The sequence below is a fragment of the Ranitomeya variabilis genome, chromosome 5 (assembly GCF_051348905.1).
Source record: "Ranitomeya variabilis isolate aRanVar5 chromosome 5, aRanVar5.hap1, whole genome shotgun sequence".
NCBI lineage: Eukaryota > Metazoa > Chordata > Amphibia > Anura > Dendrobatidae > Ranitomeya > Ranitomeya variabilis.
This window is the reverse complement of record NC_135236.1, coordinates 509012895-509033754: the sequence shown is the minus strand read 5'-3', so window position 1 is coordinate 509033754 and position 20860 is coordinate 509012895. Positions and strand designations below refer to the sequence as shown.

The 20860-nt window shown below is 46.3% G+C and overlaps 1 protein-coding gene across 3 annotated transcripts in view; it reads left to right on the top strand.

Moving 5' to 3' along the window:
- The window catches only part of HTR4 (5-hydroxytryptamine receptor 4), a 922564-nt gene that overhangs the window by 615330 nt on the left and 286374 nt on the right, over positions 1-20860 (top strand). For all 3 annotated transcript variants that reach the window (XM_077265736.1, XM_077265737.1, XM_077265738.1), the window contains one exon: positions 17845-18413. In XM_077265736.1, the coding sequence (XP_077121851.1) occupies positions 17845-18413 (569 nt within the window). The remainder of the gene's footprint in view (positions 1-17844; positions 18414-20860) is intronic.

The following is a 20860-nucleotide window of genomic DNA, read 5'->3' as shown; positions in this document are numbered from 1 at the left end:
CAGCCCTGAATCCTCCAGCACTGATCCTCTCACCCTCAGCCCTGCATCCTTTAGCACTGATCCTCTCACTCTCGGCCCGGCATCCTCCAGCTCTGATCCTCTCACTCTCAGCCCTGCATCCTCCAGCACTGATCCTCTCACTCTCAGCCCTGCATCCTCAGCACTGATCCTCTCACCCTCAGCCCTGCATCCTCCAGCACTGATCCTCTCACCCTCAGCCCTGCATCCTCCAGCACTGATCCTCTCACCCTCAGCCCTGCATCTTCCAGCACTAATCCTCTCACTCTCAGCCCTGAATCCTCCAGCACTGATCCTCTCACTCTCAGCCCTGCATCCTCAGCACTGATCCTCTCACCCTCAGCCCTTGCATCCTCCAGCACTGATCATCTCACACTCAGCCCTGCATCCTCCAGCACTGATCCTCTCACTCTCAGCCCTGCATCCTCCAGCACTGATCCTCTCACCCTCAGCCCTGCACCCTCCAGCACTGATCCTCTCACTCTCAGCCCTGCATCCTCCAGCTCTGATCCTCTCACTCTCAGCCCTGCATCCTCCAGCACTGATCCTCTCACTCTCAGCCCTGCATCCTCCAGCACTGATCCTCTCACCCTCAGCCCTGCATCCTCCAGCACTGATCCTCTCACCCTCAGTCCTGCATCCTCCAGCACTGATCCTCTCACTCTCAGCCCTGCATCCTCCAGCACTGATCCTCACACCCTCAGCCCTGCATCCTCCAGCACTGATCCTCTCACCCTCAGCCCTGCATCCTTTAGCACTGTGTTGTGAACTCTATTTCTGGGCTCCCTCTTGTGGTCACAAGTGGTACTGTGTGAGCGCTGTCTTTCTGTAGGTTTGTGACTGGCATCAGCTGTCTCGTTATCTGTGGGCTGGTTTTCTATTTAAGCTCACTTGGACTCTCAGTCTATGCCTGCTGTCAATGTATTCAGTGCTATTCTAATTCCTTCTGACTACCTTGCTCCCAGTCTCTTCAAGAGAAGCTAAGTTTCCGTTTTGTTCATTTTTTGATCATCAGTGTTCTATTTGTTTCTTGTCCAGCTTGCTAATATGTGATTTCCCAGCTTGCTGGTAGCTCTAGAGGGCTGAGTTTCTCCGCCCACACCGTTAGTTGGTGTGGGGGTTCTTGAATTCTCAGCATGGATATTTTGGTAGGGTTTTTTGCTGACCGCACAGTTCGCTATCTGTCTTCTGCTATCTAGTATTAGTTGGCCTCATTTGCTGAATCTGTTTTCATTCCTACGTGTGTCTTTTCTCCTTACCTCACCGTTATTATTTGTTGGGGGCTTCCTATATCTTTGGGGTTATTTCTCTTGAGGCAAGTGAGGTCTTGCTTTCTCTTTAGGGGTAGTCAGTTTCTGAAGCTGCGTCGAGACTTCCAGGATTTTAGGCACGTTCACCGGCTACCTTTAGTGTGTTTGGATAGGATCAGGTTTTGCGGTCAGTCCAGTTACCATCTCCCTAGAGCTCGTGTCTATGTTTAATTACTTAGCTAGTATTTCCTGTGATCCCCAGCCACTGGGATCATAACAGCACTGATCCTCTCACTCTCAGCCTTGCATCCTCCAGCGCTGATCCTCTCACCCTCAGCCCTGCATCCTCCAGCACTGATCCTCTCACCCTCAGCCCTGCATCCTTTAGCACTGATTCTCTCACTCTCAGCCTTGCATCCTCCAGCTCTGATCCTCTCACTCTCAGCCCTGCATCCTCTAGCACTGATCCTCTCACTCTCAGCCCTGCATCCTCAGCACTGATCCTCTCACTCAAAGCCCTGCATCATCCAGATCTGATCCTCTCACTCTCAGCCCTGCATCCTCCAGCACTGATCCTCTCACCCTCAACCCTGCATCCTCCAGCACTGATCCTCTCACCCTCAGTCCTGCATCCTCCAGCACTGATCTTCTCACTCTCAGCCCTGCATCCTCCAGCACTGATCCTCTCACTGTCAGCCCTGCATCCTCCAGCACTGATCCTCTCACTCTCAGTCCTGCATCCTCAGCACTGATCCTCTCACCCTCTGCCCTGCATCCTCCAGCACTCATCATCTCACACTCAGTCCTGCATCCTCCAGCACTGATCCTATCACTCTCAGCCCTGCATCCTCCAGCACTTATCCTCTCACCCTCAGCCATGCATCCTTCAGCACTGATCCTCTCACTGTCAGCCCTGCATCCTCCAGCTCTGATCCTCTCACTCTCAGCCCTGCATCCTCCAGCACTGATCCTCTCACTCTCAGCCCTGCATCCTCCAGCACTGATCCACTCACCCTCTGCCCTGCATCCTCCAGCACTTATCCTCTCACCCTAAGTCCTGCATCCTCCAGCACTGATCCTCTCACTCTCAGCCCTGCATCCTCCAGCACTGATCCTCTCACCCTCAGCCCTGCATCCTCCAGCACTGATCCTCTCACCCTCAGCCCTGCATCCTCCAGCACTGATCTTCTCACCCTCAGCCCTGCATCCTCCAGCCCTGATCCTCTCACTCTTAGTCCTGCATCCTCAGCACTGATCCTCTCACCCTCAGCCCTGCATCCTTCAGCACTGATCCTCTCACCCTCAGCCCTGCATCCTCCATCTCTGATCCTCTCACTCTCAGTCCTGCATCCTCCAGCACTGATCCTCTCACCCTCAGCCTTGCATCCTCCAGCACTAGTCCTCTCACTCTCAGCCCTGCATCCTCCAGCTCTGATCCTCTCACTCCCAGTCCTGCATCCTCCAGCACTGATCCTCTCACTCTCAGCCCTGCATCCTCAGCACTGATCCTCTCACCCTCTGCCCTGCATCCTCCAGCACTCATCATCTCACACTCAGTCTTGCATCCTCCAGCACTGATCCTATCACTCTCAGCCCTGCATCCTCCAGCACTGATCCTCTCCCCTCAGCCCTGCATCCTTCAGCACTGATCCTCTCACTCTCAGCCCTGCATCCTCCAGCTCTGATCCTCTCACTCTCAGCCCTGCATCCTCCAGCACTGATCCTCTCACTCCCAGCCCTGCATCCTCCAGCACTGATCCTCTCACCCTCAGCCCTGCATCCTCCAGCACTGATCCTCTCACCCTCAGTCCTGCATCCTCCAGCACTGATCCTCTCACTCTCAGCCCTGCATCCTCCAGCACTGATCCTCACACCCTCAGCCCTGCATCCTCCAGCACTGATCCTCTCACCCTCAGCCCTGCATCCTTTAGCACTGTGTTGTGAACTCTATTTCTGGGCTCCCTCTTGTGGTCACAAGTGGTACTGTGTGAGTGCTGTCTTTCTGTAGGTTTGTGACTGGCATCAGCTGTCTCGTTATCTGTGGGCTGGTTTTCTATTTAAGCTCACTTGGACTCTCAGTCTATGCCTGCTGTCAATGTATTCAGTGCTATTCTAATTCCTTCTGACTACCTTGCTCCCAGTCTCTTCAAGAGAAGCTAAGTTTCCGTTTTGTTCATTTTTTGATCATCAGTGTCCTATTTGTTTCTTGTCCAGCTTGCTAATATGTGATTTCCCAGCTTGCTGGTAGCTCTAGAGGGCTGAGTTTCTCCGCCCACACCGTTAGTTGGTGTGGGGGTTCTTGAATTCTCAGCATGGATATTTTGGTAGGGTTTTTTGCTGACCGCACAGTTCGCTATCTGTCTTCTGCTATCTAGTATTAGCTGGCCTCATTTGCTGAATCTGTTTTCATTCCTACGTGTGTCTCTTCTCCTTACCTCACCGTTATTATTTGTTGGGGGCTTCCTATATCTTTGGGGTTATTTCTCTTGAGGCAAGTGAGGTCTTGCTTTCTCTTTAGGGGTAGTCAGTTTCTGAAGCTGCGTCGAGACGTCCAGGATTTTAGGCACGTTCACCGGCTACCTTTAGTGTGTTTGGATAGGATCAGGTTTTGCGGTCAGTCCAGTTACCATCTCCCTAGAGCTCGTGTCTATGTTTAATTACTTAGCTAGTATTTCCTGTGATCCCCAGCCACTGGGATCATAACAGCACTGATCCTCTCACTCTCAGCCTTGCATCCTCCAGCGCTGATCCTCTCACCCTCAGCCCTGCATCCTCCAGCACTGATCCTCTCACCCTCAGCCCTGCATCCTTTAGCACTGATCCTCTCACTCTCAGCCTTGCATCCTCCAGCTCTGATCCTCTCACTCTCAGCCCTGCATCCTCTAGCACTGATCCTCTCACTCTCAGCCCTGCATCCTCAGCACTGATCCTCTCACTCTCAGCCCTGCATCATCCAGATCTGATCCTCTCACTCTCAGCCCTGCATCCTCCAGCACTGATCCTCTCACCCTCAACCCTGCATCCTCCAGCACTGATCCTCTCACCCTCAGTCCTGCATCCTCCAGCACTGATCTTCTCACTCTCAGCCCTGCATCCTCCAGCACTGATCCTCTCACCCTCAGCCCTGCATCCTCCAGCACTGATCCTCTCACCCTCAGCCCTGTATCCTCTAGCACTGATCCTCTCACTCTCAGCCCTGCATCCTCCAGCACTGATCCTCTCACTGTCAGCCCTGCATCCTCCAGCACTGATCCTCTCACTCTCAGTCCTGCATCCTCAGCACTGATCCTCTCACCCTCAACCCTGCATCCTCCAGCAGTGATTCTATCACCCTCAGTCCTGCATCCTCCAGCACTGATCCTCTCACCCTCAGCCCTGTATCCTCTAGCACTGATCCTCTCACTCTCAGCCCTGCATCCTCCAGCACTGATCCTCTCACTGTCAGCCCTGCATCCTCCAGCACTGATCCTCTCACCCTCAGCCCTGCATCCTCCAGCACTGATCCTCTCACCCTCAGCCCTGCATCCTCCAGCACTGATCCTCTCACCCTCAGCCCTGCATCCTCCAGCCCTGATCCTCTCACTCTTAGTCCTGCATCCTCAGCACTGATCCTCTCACCCTCAGCCCTGCATCCTTCAGCACTGATCCTCTCACCCTCAGCCCTGCATCCTCCATCTCTGATCCTCTCACTCTCAGCCCTGCATCCTCCATCTCTGATCCTCTCACTCTCAGTCCTGCATCCTCCAGCACTGATCCTCTCACCTTCAGCCTTGCATCCTCCAGCACTGGTCCTCTCACTCTCAGCCCTGCATCCTCCAGCTCTGATCCTCTCACTCCCAGTCCTGCATCCTCCAGCACTGATCCTCTCACTCTCAGCCCTGCATCCTCAGCACTGATCCTCTCACCCTCTGCCCTGCATCCTCCAGCACTCATCATCTCACACTCAGTCTTGCATCCTCCAGCACTGATCCTATCACTCTCAGCCCTGCATCCTCCAGCACTGATCCTCTCACCCTCAGCCCTGAATCCTTCAGCACTGATCCTCTCACTCTCAGCCCTGCATCCTCCAGCTCTGATCCTCTCACTCTCAGCCCTGCATCCTCCAGCACTGATCCTCTCACTCCCAGCCCTGCATCCTCCAGCACTGATCCTCTCACCCTCAGCCCTGCATCCTCCAGCACTGATCCTCTCACCCTCAGTCCTGCATCCTCCAGCACTGATCCTCTCACTCTCAGCCCTGCATCCTCCAGCACTGATCCTCTCACCCTCAGCCCTGCATCCTCCAGCACTGATCCTCTCACCCTCAGCCCTGCATCCTCAAGCACTGATCCTCCCACCCTTAGCCCTGCATCCTCCAACACTGATCCTCTCACCCTCAGCCCTGCATCCTCCTGCACTGATCCTCTCACTCTCAGCCCTGCATCCTCCATCTCTGATCCTCTCACTCTCAGCCCTGCATCCTCCAGCACTGATCCTCTCACTCTCAGCCCTGCATCCTCAGCACTGATCCTCTCACCCTCTGCCCTGCATCCTCCAGCACTCATCATCTCACACTCAGTCCTGCGTCCTCCAGCACTGATCCTATCACTCTCAGCCCTGTATCCTCCAGCACTGATCCTCTCACCCTCAGCCCTGCATCCTTCAGCACTGATCCTCTCACTCTCAGCCCTGCATCCTCCAGCACTGATCCTCTCACCCTCAGCCCTGCATCCTCCAGCACTGATCCTCTCACCCTCAGCCCTGCATCCTCCAGCACTGATCCTCTCACCCTCAGCCCTGCATCCTCCAGCACTGATCCTCTCACCCTCAGCCCTGCATCCTCCAGCACTGATCCTCTCACCCTTAGCCCTGCATCCTCCAGCAATGATACAGCAGAGGAGGGAATGCTGCTGCTGCTATTGGAGGAGGTCAGCATTGTAATTTTCCATCATCTTGTTCTCCTCATAGCACTGGCCCCACCCTCCTCCTCCCATTGGTTTCTGTAGCTCCCCTGTTGTAAAAATTATAGGGGATAACTCAGGAACAAGACAACTGCAGGACACGGTTTTATAAGTGGTAAAGTCTATATTATCACACGGTCATTCAAACAGGTGCAGAGAGAAACTCAAGTCCACAACACTTGATGCAAATATCAAATGCAGCTCAGCAGTCTATAAAAAACTTCAGAGGAAAATGCAATCACGCAGAAAGTCTATGAAGCACAGTTATTCTTGAGGATACCTGACACGAATAAATCCTTGTCTTAGTCCAAACACAGATAGATATGCTTATAAGGCAGTTCAAATCATATCTTAGCTCAACCAGGGAGGCCTGGTTAATAGTCTCAGGTATTTGCAGAGCAAAACAGCTTACATGTCCAGCAAATGCAGATGGAAGTAAACACGAGTAGCAGATGAAGGAGGATTACTGGAACTGGCGTATGCAGCAGGAACTCAGAGCAGAGTAGCAGGATAACCCCACAGGTTTACAGGAGCAGGTATATAGCCAGGGAGTAATCAGAGGTCAGGATCTGGATAGAAGGCAGAATACTCTAGCACAGACTGAAGGCTGGGGTGGAGTTTTATAGCAGGAAGACACAGTGCACATGAGACCAAAGACGCCATCTTGGAAAAGGGCAGTAATGCACAAAAGGTAAAAAATGTTCATGGTCCTGACACCTGCTTGATTTCATTGGCTGGGTGCTACAGACAGCAGCTGTGTCTGGTGTGGCCTCTAGGAGAGGTATGTAAATTATCCCCGGCCATGAGCAGGAGCTGGGAGATAGCCTGGGGATAAATGCCTCCCTGCCCCCAACCCAGCTTACCTCCACTCTTCCTCCTGACTGCCGACTCCTGTCCCACTGCTGATGTTTGCATGAAAAGAGCAGTTGAGGCCGCGCCTCCTTCTCCTGCTCATGAGTGGCTCCTGTACTGTCACCACATCAATGGTGCTCCTGCAGAGGGAGTGGCCCACAGCAAGTGGCGGCCCCTCTGGCAAATGCCAGAACTGCCCGATGGCCAGTCTGGCCCTGTTCGACGCATTTTGAAGTCCATACAGGTCATACAGAGACTTCCAAATGCGTTGAAAAAAGTCACATTTCCTTTGCGTCAATACATCCGGATTTTCATTTGTTCAGTAGCGCGGATGTTATCCATTAACTTCCCTCTTTTGAATGCTGAACTGAACTGAACACATAGCTTAGACAACATTCAGACAAACATATGTCTAAGTCAACATTGAAGGCCCATGGTTGATGATGTCATTGAATTTTGCTGGGCAATGAAAAAGAAGAGGAAAGAAACCACTATAAGGCATGCACACCACCAGTGTAATTATTATAAAAGTAAAAAGCTTTATGGACAACAATGATTAAAACATCCTAAAAACAGTATATCAAAAATCCTCATCAATCCCGCTTCTATATGAACCAATTCATGTGTAACAACTTACAACTAATTTAAACAGATGGCAACCAAATTATTGCACATGGTACTCTTGTCTGCAGAATAAACCCACCACATAGTCAAACAATAATGACAATTGCAAATGAAATCACACCTGGGGATTTAAAAAGAGAATAAATAGCCCCCAATGGTAATAAGGTATGAATTTAATTGTGGCAAGGCGTGTGGTGAAATCAGCCACACAAAATGTGTGCAATCCAAATGCCTACGTGTAAGGTTTTAAGGTCCAACCTGTGGAGCAGGTGGGAGACACTGCTCACATGCAAAGCAAGATGTCCTTTGAGAAAAGATCCATGTTAGGAAGCCAGTGAGTGAGAAGCAGGGTAAAACAGAGGGAAGAACCCAACGCATGTCGCCGTTACTCGGGCGGCTTTGTCAGGGGAAGTAAAATTGAAGTTTGCTGGGCAACTTGTAAAGCCAAAAGTGGAGCACACCAAAGGAACCCATCCCTGGAGACAAAACATGTGCATAACATTTATGAGATGGTAAATCAGGGGCACCTATAATTGCATAGCAGAGTCTAAAAGAGTGCCACAATGACCCCATGAGGAACAAACTGCTCCAATTCTGCTTTCGTAGATTCAAAGCAGCATCTAAGTGGTTAAATACTAATAGCAATATTCTGAGACATATTTTAAACCACAAGTCATAAACCACAACACTATGTTTAGGTATTTCTTGCTCAGATGTTAGTAGAAATCTTTGGGCATACTTTTAGACATTGGTGGTGCTATGATTGAAGTTCAGCATACATTCCTACATTTAGATATAAAGCATTTCACTTACCATTATTCAATATCTTTACGCTTCCAACAACATTACAACATTAATGCCAGCTTTCATCTTGAAATGCTGCTGGAGAAATAAAAATATAGAAGATTAGTGATATCTTCCATTGCTGCTAATAGACACAGGTGCCAGGTGTATAGCACAGCCAATATCCGCCCTGTAAGGAGAAGGTTCTACTCCTAAGCTAAGTATGTAATATATTCTATCAAATAAGTTCAGTTCTTATCTCTTATAGCCATATTCTTTTCACAGTAAAACACAGACCACATAACTGAAGTTGATCATTTGGCATCTTCATTTCATTTGAAAAAAAATAACTAATTTAGAAATTGATGTCGGTAACATATCTCTGAAAAAGTTGGGAATGGGTTAACAAAAGGCTGGAAAAGTAAATGTACTAATTAAAAACAGCTGACGGGTCAATTTTCAATTAAGTCACATGATTGTAAATAAAAAGCATGTCAGAGAGGCAGAGTCTCTCAGAAGCAAAGATGGTCAGAGGTTCGCCAATCTGTGAACAACTACAACTAAAAATTGAGTAACAATTTAAGAAAAATGTTCCTCAACGTAAAATTGCAAAGACTTTGAATATCCTACCACTTACAGTACATGATATCATCAAAATATTCTGGAGAAATCCATGTATAGAAGAAAAAAGGCTGATGTTCAATATAGGATGCTCGTGATTAAAAAGCCCTCAGGCAGCACTACATTAAATAAGGCGTGAACACAATTTGCTGTGCAATCCATAAGCTTAAGGTAAAGTGGTATCATGAAAAGAAGAATCTATGTATGAAGACAATTCAGAATCTTTATGATCTTCTCAGGGCCAAAGGTGATTTAAAATTGACTGAGGCAAGAAGGAAAAACTGTTCTGTGATCTTTTGAATACAAATTTGAAATTATTTATGGAAATCATGGAAGCTGTGTACTGCAAACTCAAGAGGAGAAAGACCATTCAGTTTATTAGCTCCCAGGTCAAAAACCTACATTTCTCTGATGGTATTGGATTGCATTAGTCATAATGTCTATTTCAGAGAAGAACCTGCACATTTCAGAAAAACAATGTTAAAGCCGTACTGCATCCATCACAACAGCATGGCTTCAAAGAAGAGTTTAGTTGATGAAATAGCCACCTGCAGTACAGACCATTCACGAATAGAAAACATTTTGTAGATCATGAAACAAAAACCAGCAAAGAAAACTCAGGACTGTTGAGCAGATAGAATACCCCTCCATCATTTGGTCTCCTATCTTCCAAGACTTTTACAGACTGTTCTAGACAGAAGAGGGAATACCACAAAATGGTAGGCCCTGCCCCATTTTTTTTAAAACGTGTTGCCACAATCAATTCTTCAATGAGTTAATGTTTTCCAATGAAATGGAAAAAATGCCTTCTCATCTGTGTCTACCACCTACTGTGCCCTCCATTCTGCTAATAACCTGAGGTTAAATTTAATGTTTGCTAGTTTGTCGTATAGTGGGAGGAGAGTGAGGAAGGAGGAGTACGTTGGGGCCGGGGTATTTCTTCTTTCGTCACGTCCTTTCTCATACTAGAAAGATAAACGTGTGCACAGCCGTTTGTAAGGTGCCAGAGTAGGTTCCAATACCATGAAGTGTAGCAAAAGACTCAGCACTCAAACTTAGCTTAATAGGTGGTTTAATTGTATCCACGCTTAATAACAGAAATGTTTCTGTCCTAATAGCCTGACCTTCATCAGTCACAGCGGTAACTTGTGGATGAAAATAGGTACACCCATGAAATTGTGGGTTCTCAGTGAGGTCATAGGTGTAGGTGGACACAGTCCGTGTCTCAGGAGTGTAATCGAGTCAGGCGGATAACCTTAGAAGATCTAGAGTCTGCGTGTCTGGTCTGAAGTGGACGCGGCATCCACCGCAAGTCCATGCCGACTTGCTGTGGATGCCGCGTCCCCTTCAGACCAGACACGCAGACTCTAGATCTTTTAGGGTTATCCACCTGACTCGGTTACACTCCTGAGACACGGGCTGTGTCCACCTACACCTATGACTTTACTGAGAAGCCACAATTTCATGGGTCCACCTATTTTCATCCACAATTTGTCCTTTCTCATACTGACCTGTAGAAGCGCAAGCACAGCGCGAAACGGCCGTCGTCTTTTCCTGCTCACACACAGCTCCGTTCCTCACTCTCCCGGCCATGAATTTTTAAATGAAGATTAAATAAAGCAAGGAATTTCTGATCAGTGAGTTCCTTCTCCTTTTTCTTACATGCATAAGTGGAATATTATTATTATGATGATTTTCTATCAGTCTCGTTTCACAGTGGTGCCATAAATTCTGTTCGTAACTGAGATATGCTCAATATGGTTTTTAATAGATACCATCAAATATTTACCAACCCCTTTCACTTTAATAGGGTATGTTGGGGTTTCAGAAAGGTTTTAGAAAGTCTACTGAAATTTAGTTTGTAATTTGTTAAATTGCTTAAATAAGGGAAGAAGGGATGAAAAGTACAAATATTAGATTTAGTTGCTTGTATTTTTCTTTTTCTGATTTCCCAGAGGAGGCCCTTGTCTTTTTAAACTTTTTATGTGTTCAGTTTGAGAACACCTTGTGTTTTCCTAATTACTTTGTGGAACAGTAAATCCACTATCCACATTGCTATTGGCATTTTTCTTTTTTTCTTTTTTTTTTAACACATTTCAGTTACTGTACACTTTTCCAAGAGTGTCTTACAGAAAGTCGATTTATTATTAACCATTTATAAAATATTGAAAGTGATAAATCCAATCTGAGAATTTCGACTCATTCCACTGATAGCAATCCACTCGTACTATTGGACATTTTCCATTACCTCTTCTCTAAATTTGTCACATATATACTGTCAGATAAGCATTTTATTAATTTTTGCAATACATTCAAAAGATGAAATTTGTAAGAATGAGCCATGGAAATTACCCAGAATATAAATGTTAAAAGCAAAATGAAAGCCTCCTATATCGTCATGGTGTCTACAATAATAGGATCCATCTGAATGATGAAGGGAACAAAAGGAGAGAAACTAGCAGACTATCATTAACGAGGCTAAAAAGAGTACGGCAATCCTACCAGCACCCTATCTGTAACAGTCTATTTCACTTTTACTCATCCCTGCCTATTAATATCCGAAAAGAGATGGAGCAAATTAAATGGAATATACTACCTGCTTATTTCAGTGAAATGGTTTGGCGGATTTAATTCAGCCTATGGCAGCAGGTTGATAGATATAACCCTGCAGCTTTCACTCAATTAAAATTCTTTTAATTAATCCTTTTGCAAAAGATGTAGCTAAATCCAAACAATTACTACCACAAACCTACAAAAAAAATCATTCTTTTTTAGAAAATAATATTGTGTAGACTGTTAAGTAACCACCACAAAGGTCTGCAGAGAAGATTTCTTTGATTACTATTTTTTCCTGCATCTACTGTGAGATAACAGATTGCCTATTAAACATTCCAAAATATGTTCCCTATTGTATCACATACATACACCATAGCAGTGTTAGTCACATTGGCATCTATAAAGAGCAAATGTTAGTGACTCCTAAACCCTTGACTTTCAGGAGATTTTGAGTTTTTGCACTTCTGTTTTTTCCTCCCATTTTTCCAAGAGCCAAAACTTTTTATTCCTTTAAAAGTACAATGATATTACACCTGTATAGTAGTTTTTAGAAAGAGTACCTATAAGCAATCTGGAACTGCCCTGTTATTTAATAAAAGAATGGGCAGCCCAATATTGGAGATTTTTCTAAGTATCATCTCGTAACAAAACCGCTCAGAAGTGCCCCTAACTACCTCCAAAAGGGTCCAACTTTTTACCAAAAGTTGGGCCCTAACTTTCTGTTTATGGCATCCCAGTATGCAGAGCAAGACCAATTTCGGGTTTCCCATTCTTTTATTAAATTAAAAAAGCAGCATCAGACTGATTACAGGTAGTCTTTGAGAGGCTTGTTTAGCCATTTTCTGAGACCCATAACTTTTCTTGCTTTTTTGTGGATAGAGCTGTGCGAGGGTTTGGTTTTTGAATGTCAAGCTGCCGGTTTTATTGATATCTATTTTGGGTAACTATGATATTTTGATTTTTTATTGCAGTTTTTTAGAGAGGCTCATTCATGATTAATCGTTCCTGTCCATGTGTGTTCTGTAAATGCTTATAATGGAAGAATAAAGCTTATCTGTAACGCCGCTGGGTTTATACCTTGTTTCTTCGGCGTTACTTTTGCATGTCTCTGCTTTAACCCTTGCTCCTCTCCCCCTAATGTGTAAGGATACTGTTGTCTGTTACCTGTATGGATTCTGCTCAGTTCCCTGCCACCGCTGCGTAGCTGTACATGTGCTGTGATGACTTTGCTCTGCTGCATGGCCACTCGCATGTGCGGTCCCTGGCTGCTGCTTGGAAGCTAGCCACGGCTTGCGAGGTCCTCTGCAGCTGGTGCATGGCTTTCCGCTCGTGTCCAGGCTAGCAGCCGCTGCCAGGTGCCCTAAGCCACAGTTGCTGTGCTGTCAGTACTATAATGGTTTCTGTTTGTGCTTAGGGTGCGCGCGGCCACACCTACCCTGCTTTTATCAGGGTTTGAGTGTGCACCTGTGTTGCTTCCTCAGCCTATTGCTGAGGAGCAGCTCCTATATAAACTTCCTCTTTGCTGCTGGGCGTTGCCAGAGCATTGCATTGTGTTTCTGTGTCTTGCCTTGTGAGGTATCCAGCTCCCTTTCTGTCTGCAGTATGTTCTGGGAGACCTGATACCTGTCTCTTGCCTGTTCTGGGGGCAGAGTACCCAGATCCGCCAATCCTGGAGGCTGTATATCCAGATCCGTTTGTGTCTTGTTTACCCGCCTGTTCTGGGGGCAGAGTACCCAGATTCGCCTATCCTGGAGGCTGCATATCCAGTACCTGATCCTGTCTGAACCTGTCTGTGTTATGTTTCTGAAGTCCTATTGTGTCTCACACCCCGCACCCAGTGACTGAACTTTCCGGGCTCATCATTTAAAGATGGAGTTCGGTGTTCTTGCTGAGCTCTTACTATTCTGTGCTCAGTCTTCCATGCGGTGCTAACCCACGTCTGGCCCAGTTCCAGTCCAGCAGAGCTAGCACCATCACGCTTGAGTTCCTTCCTAGGTCTGATGCCCGGAGCCTGACGGCCATAGTTACGAACCTGATGACCTCCGCTACCTGGTCCTGTGCCATCCGTGTCCCAGCCGATGACCTGGGCTCCCATGCCAGTGACCCAGATGTCTTTCCGGTATTCCTGATGTCCAGCCTGTGTCTGATGTCCTTCCGGTGTCCGATGTCCTGATTCCTGGGCTGCCACGCCAGTGTCCCAGCCGATGACCTGGGCTGCCACGCCAGTGTCCCAGATGTCTTTTCGGTATTCCCGATATCCTTTCATCGTCCGATGTCCTGATTTCCTGGACTGCCACGCCAGTGTCCCAGATGTCACGCCTGTGTCCATGTGTCCTGCCTGTGTCCAGATGTCCTGCCTGTGTCCTGAGGTCCACCCTGAGATGACGTCCTTCTGGGATCGGTGTCTGATGTTCTCCTGCTGTGCCTGTGCTACGTCCGAGGCCTGAGAGATTGGCCGTCCTAGTATGCCCGTGCCAGATGACCCTGGACTGCATCAACCCGTGATGACTCCTGCCATCGTCAGACGTCCATCTAAGCCTGTGTTCCCGATGTCCTGCCTGTGTTCCCGATGTCCTGCCTGTGTTCCCGATGTCCTGCCTGTGTTCCTGATGTCTTGCCTGTGTTCCTGATGTCCTGAGGTCCACCCTGAGATGACGTCCTTCTGGGATCGGTGTCTGATGTTCTCCTGCTGTGCCTGTGCTACGTCCGAGGCCTGAGAGATTGGCCGTCCTAGTATGCCCGTGCCAGATGACCCTGGACTGCATCAATCCGTGATGACTCCTGCCATCGTCTGACGTCTGAGTCGTGTACCCTTCCTTGACATGTGGAATCGGGATCCTGACATCATTATGTTTTGCTATGTACTGTGCTTTCATTTAAGTAAACTTTGTTTCTTCATACCTGAAGTTGTGCGGTGTAGTCTAGTTCTGCATATCGACATCTTGTTCACATGCTCAGCTGCCACAGACCCTGCTCGCTGCCCTTTCCTAGTCTGGGTAGGTCCAGGTTACTCTATGTGGTCCAGTGGGTCCACATTGCGTTCCTTTTTGGGACGCTCGCCCACGTCGTCATGGTCTGGCGACATGGAGGTGTCGGCTCGGCCACGTTTGCGGTCGCAGCCGTAACAGAATGCTCTGGCCATGGACTCCGCTGAGCATGTGTGAACTGCAGAACTTTCCCGAGCCCCGTTTGGTCAGCGGATTAGACTGCTCGGATCCCACTTGGTAGTGGACTATATTGCTCAATCCAGCGCTTGGTCAGCGGTTGGATTGTTTGAGCTATGAACTCTGCTGCCATATTGTGAACTGTGGGACTTACCGCCTTACCCAAAAGAATTTTCTTTGAAACTTTTTTTTTGGGTCTTCAGCAGAGGGGGCCTGAGGAGGGGATACTGTAACGCCGCTGGGTTTATACCTTGTTTCTTCGGCGTTACTTTTGCATGTCTCTGCTTTAACCCTTGCTCCTCTCCCCCTAATGTGTAAGGATACTGTTGTCTGTTACCTGTATGGATTCTGCTCAGTTCCCTGCCACCGCTGCGTAGCTGTACATGTGCTGTGATGACTTTGCTCTGCTGCATGGCCACTCGCATGTGCGGTCCCTGGCTGCTGCTTGGAAGCTAGCCACGGCTTGCGAGGTCCTCTGCAGCTGGTGCATGGCTTTCCGCTCGTGTCCAGGCTAGCAGCCGCTGCCAGGTGCCCTAAGCCACAGTTGCTGTGCTGTCAGTACTATAATGGTTTTTGTTTGTGCTTAGGGTGAGCGCGGCCACACCTACCCTGCTTTTATCAGGGTTTGAGTGTGCACCTGTGTTGCTTCCTCAGTCTATTGCTGAGGAGCAGCTCCTATATAAACTTCCTCTTTGCTGCTGGGCGTTGCCAGAGCATTGCATTGTGTTTCTGTGTCTTGCCTTGTGAGGTATCCAGCTCCCTTTCTGTCTGCAGTATGTTCTGGGAGACCTGATACCTGTCTTTTGCCTGTTCTGGGGGCAGAGTACCCAGATCCGCCAATCCTGGAGGCTGTATATCCAGATCCGTTTGTGTCTTGTTTACCCGCCTGTTCTGGGGGCAGAGTACCCAGATTCGCCTATCCTGGAGGCTGCATATCCAGTACCTGATCCTGTCTGAACCTGTCTGTGTTATGTTTCTGAAGTCCTATTGTGTCTCACACCCCGCACCCAGTGACTGAACTTTCCGGGCTCATCATTTAAAGATGGAGTTCGGTGTTCTTGCTGAGCTCTTACTATTCTGTGCTCAGTCTTCCATGCGGTGCTAACCCCGTCTGGCCCAGTTCCAGTCCAGCGGAGCTAGCACCATCACGCTTGAGTTCCTTCCTAGGTCTGATGCCCGGAGCCTGACGGCCATAGTTACGAACCTGATGACCTCCGCTACCTGGTCCTGTGCCATCCATGTCCCAGCCGATGACCTGGGCTCCCATGCCAGTGACCCAGATGTCTTTCCGGTATTCCTGATGTCCAGCCTGTGTCTGATGTCCTTCCGGTGTCCGATGTCCTGATTCCTGGGCTGCCACGCCAGTGTCCCAGCCGATGACCTGGGCTGCCACGCCAGTGTCCCAGATGTCTTTTCGGTATTCCCGATGTCCTTTCATCGTCCGATGTCCTGATTTCCTGGACTGCCACGCCAGTGTCCCAGATGTCACGCCTGTGTCCATGTGTCCTGCCTGTGTCCAGATGTCCTGCCTGTGTCCTGAGGTCCACCCTGAGATGACGTCCTTCTGGGATCGGTGTCTGATGTTCTCCTGCTGTGCCTGTGCTACGTCCGAGGCCTGAGAGATTGGCCGTCCTAGTGTGCCCGTGCCAGATGACCCTGGACTGCATCAACCCGTGATGACTCCTGCCATCGTCAGACGTCCATCTAAGCCTGTGTTCCCGATGTCCTGCCTGTGTTCCCGATGTCCTGCCTGTGTTCCCGATGTCCTGCCTGTGTTCCCGATGTCCTGCCTGTGTTCCTGATGTCTTGCCTGTGTTCCTGATGTCCTGAGGTCCACCCTGAGATGATGTCCTTCTGGGATCGGTGTCTGATGTTCTCCTGCTGTGCCTGTGCTACGTCCGAGGCCTGAGAGATTGGCCGTCCTAGTATGCCCGTGCCAGATGACCCTGGACTGCATCAATCCGTGATGACTCCTGCCATCGTCTGACGTCTGAGTCGTGTACCCTTCCTTGACATGTGGAATCGGGATCCTGACATCATTATGTTTTGCTATGTACTGTGTTTTCATTTAAGTAAACTTTGTTTCTTCATACCTGAAGTTGTGCGGTGTAGTCTAGTTCTGCATATCGACATCTTGTTCACATGCTCAGCTGCCACAGACCCTGCTCGCTGCCCTTTCCTAGTCTGGGTAGGTCCAGGTTACTCTATGTGGTCCAGTGGGTCCACATTGCGTTCCTTTTTGGGACGCTCGCCCACGTCGTCATGGTCTGGCGACGTGGAGGTGTCGGCTCGGCCACGTTTGCGGTTGCAGCCATAACATTATCTTTTACTCATCTGAGTCCTGGACACCTCCTCCTTTGGTGCATATTCATGATACTGTGTTGAGTCGGTGTACAGGAGTTCTTCCAGATTTTATGTATAGTTAAGGACAGTTTACCACTTAGGTTAATTTAATGTCTTTTCTATAGAATGGACTTTAACGTATGTAGCAATACCAAATTTGCTTATTTTTTTATTTTTTTGCATTTAAATGGGAAAAGGGTGTATTAGTCATAATTTTAGATTTTTTAAATAATCTTTAAAAAATTTTCAATATTTGTAAAAACTTTTGGAAATTTTTTACTTTTATTTATAGACCTCTGAGGGGATTTAAAGCTGTCATCTATTGATTGCTTATACTATATTATTATTACTACTTTTATAACACCATCATATTCCACAGCGCTTTACAGATATGGTCATCGCCATCCCCAGGGAACCCCACCATGTATGCATGAGTATGGTGAGGTCAGAAGGATACTCATTCACTGTCATTTCTTAAAGGTGTATAGTCACCTTTAGATTGAGGATTGTGAAAAAGAGCGAAAAGTTTTCGTGTTTCCTTACACTTTGTAAATTAACTTGCTAATTTCGAATTTCACTTCCTACTATAGTCTATATTACTGTAGGAAATACTGTTCAATTTTAAAAGTTATTTACTTAAATTGTACTAATTATACCAATAAGCTTGCATTGTGTTTTTTCCTTTTTTTTCAGATAGAAAAGAGAAAATTCAGCAAAGACTCCAATTCTACCTATTGCATCTTTATGGTCAACAAGCCGTATGCTATAACATGTTCTGTGGTAGCATTTTACATTCCTTTCCTCTTGATGGTGCTTGCTTACTATCGTATTTATGTCACAGCTCGAGAGCACGCCAGGCAAATTGGAGTTTTACAACGGGCCGGTGCCCCAGCTGACCACCGACATCAGCATCCTGATCAACATACTAACCACAGGATGAAGACAGAAACCAAAGCTGCTAAGACACTGTGCATCATCATGGGTTGTTTCTGCCTTTGTTGGGCTCCATTTTTTATCACCAATGTGATTGATCCTTTTATAAACTACACAGTACCAGGGCAAATATGGACAGCTTTTCTCTGGTTAGGCTACATAAATTCAGGGTTGAACCCTTTCCTGTATGCCTTTTTGAACAAGTCTTTCAGGCGTGCCTTCCTCATCATATTGTGCTGTGGTGATGAGAGGTATCGAAGACCTTCCATATTGGGGCAAACTGTCCCACGTTCGACCACGACTATAAATGGATCTACGCATGTACTTAGGTAAGTGCATTAAAACTTTCAACACTCATTTCTGTTTCTATGATTACTCAATGAACAAGGATAACATTTCCTTTCAGTGGAAGAATATTTTTGCCACATTGTCTTCTACAATATGTGTGTTTCTTCTTTATAAGAATTGTTAATAAGCTTTCCACATATTCTTTATCAAGATTCCATTGTGCCATAGTAGAAAGAAAATACTATGTTGAAAAGTGAAATAAAGAGGGAGAAGAAGAGCATGAAAACTAAATATTGGATACAAATTTGACAATATTCTGGTGTACATTGCTTCAAAAAGTTGTGAACTTTTTCTGCTATTTGGGGCTTTCATGCAAGTTTCTTCCAGCCCTGCCCATTGTAGCATGACAGATATGTGGTTGGGGGAGTGATGAAACAGTTTTTCTAATTCATGATGAGTTGTGCCATTTGTTAAAAAATAAATCTTATCCAGTTGGGGACTTGAGTAAGATCTCTGGCGTGGCGCAAGGAGGCGCATGCCACTGGTTAGATGCTTCTGATTCATGAAGAGGCATCTGACTCGACCATACCCTCTCATTAAAACCTGTGTGAAAATCGCTGGTCTTGATGACTCGGATCGTTGTTTTTAATGCTTAGGACATGGTGCTAGTCTAGAGTTTGGAGATTATGCCTCATACCTCCCATGGTTACTCTTATTGTGTTGAAGTGAGTCATTCTTGAAAGCGAGCCTAGAACTAATGTGTTCTACTTACACAAGAACAGATTGTATTAGCTAAGATATGCATATGATGTTAATAATAGTACAATCAAATTAAACTATTATGCTATATAATTACCCCACAAGCTTCATCATGTTCTTTACCCAGCACTTCCTCACCTTTCCCTTTGTGTCTGAAATAAACAATTTGTAGGAGAATCAATGGTAGTCTGGTCTTTCGCTTGAAATTTGGAACTTAGGACATTTCCACACTTGGAGGTCAAAAGTCAATATGTCCCATGTGCACTTATTTTTAAAAGCCACAGCAAAATTCACAGCTGTAAATGTCATTGCAGCTTTCATTGCTCAATGATGCAGTTTAGATGTGCTTGTCCCCCTTTCCATTGTCATTGTAATAGGAACTGCTGAAGAATACTGTATGCTGACAATGGGCACTACATGTGAAAGAGCATTGTTTAATACTTGAAAAGTTGAAATTGAATATGATTATGTGTAAGATGGGCTACATATTTATGGAACATAAGTTTAGATACAGTATTTTTACATTAAACAATCTTCAGAAAAATATTCAATTCACAGCCTTTAAAATATCTATAAAACTTCAGTATTTTGTGTTTCCAAGATATAGCTGTATGTGTACAGTGTATAATCTATGGAATTGTGATGATAGGCGCTAGCATTGTAATTTATCATTTCTGCTAATTCGTTCACTTAATGGTAATATCCAAATTATGATTACATTATCATAACATTTCCATGTGCAGCCCGTTTTTATGATTCATACACACTGGTCCAAAATAGATCCTTGTGGACAGTCCATGATGAGACTAAAGCATGATTTTTTTGCAGATCAGATACAGTCACTACCCCTTTAGTGACCTATGACGTGTATTTTTGTCATTGGTTTGTAAGGAATGTATCCAGCGGACTCAGGAGCTGAGCCTGCTTCATACCAGGCAGGTGGTACATCGCAATTATCTGCCTATAACTACACCTACTAGAGCTCGCTCAAATCTCTGTAGTTTAACCACTTAAATGCCTTTGTCAATATCTATTAGCAGCATTTAAATGACATGAGCACCAACGCAGGCACCAGTTTCTAACAGTTTCCAATGGGCAATTTTTAGTTTGCCATGGAAAGCAGAAGCTTGCTGAAGGCGCCTGTAACTGCCATCTAGGTACTCCAGTGAAGCTCAGTCATATGCTTAGATCCAAAGAAGAACTGTGATTTCCTTATAAACTGCAATAAAAAAAAAGAAAAGAAAAGAATAAGCAATAAAAATAAAAGTGATCACTCAGTAAAAATAAAGAAATAAAATAAAAATAAATATATTTGGAATATGTCTAAAAAGTCCAATCTGTCAAAATGTAACATTTCTGAAACCATACATTAAATGCCGGAAAAAAAAATCAAAAAGCCAAACTAACACTTTTCAGTCATTCCCACAAAAACTACAATAAAACAAAATCACAACAGTCATAGGAACTCCAAACTGGTACCAATAAAATTTAAAGAACCAAAAAAGAATCTATCACCAAGCACTGTAGATAGAAAAATAAAAAAGTTAAGGGCCTTAGAATATGATTACAGAAACCAATTTTTTTTAAGGGAATCTGTCAGGTTATATTTGTGTACCATACTAATAGTATCCTGAAATAGGGCTTGGGCAACCCTTTCAAAATAAGTAACATTTATTGATGGGCATTGCCTCGTTATCTTGCTATAAGCCCTTGAAAATTCATAGTTGCA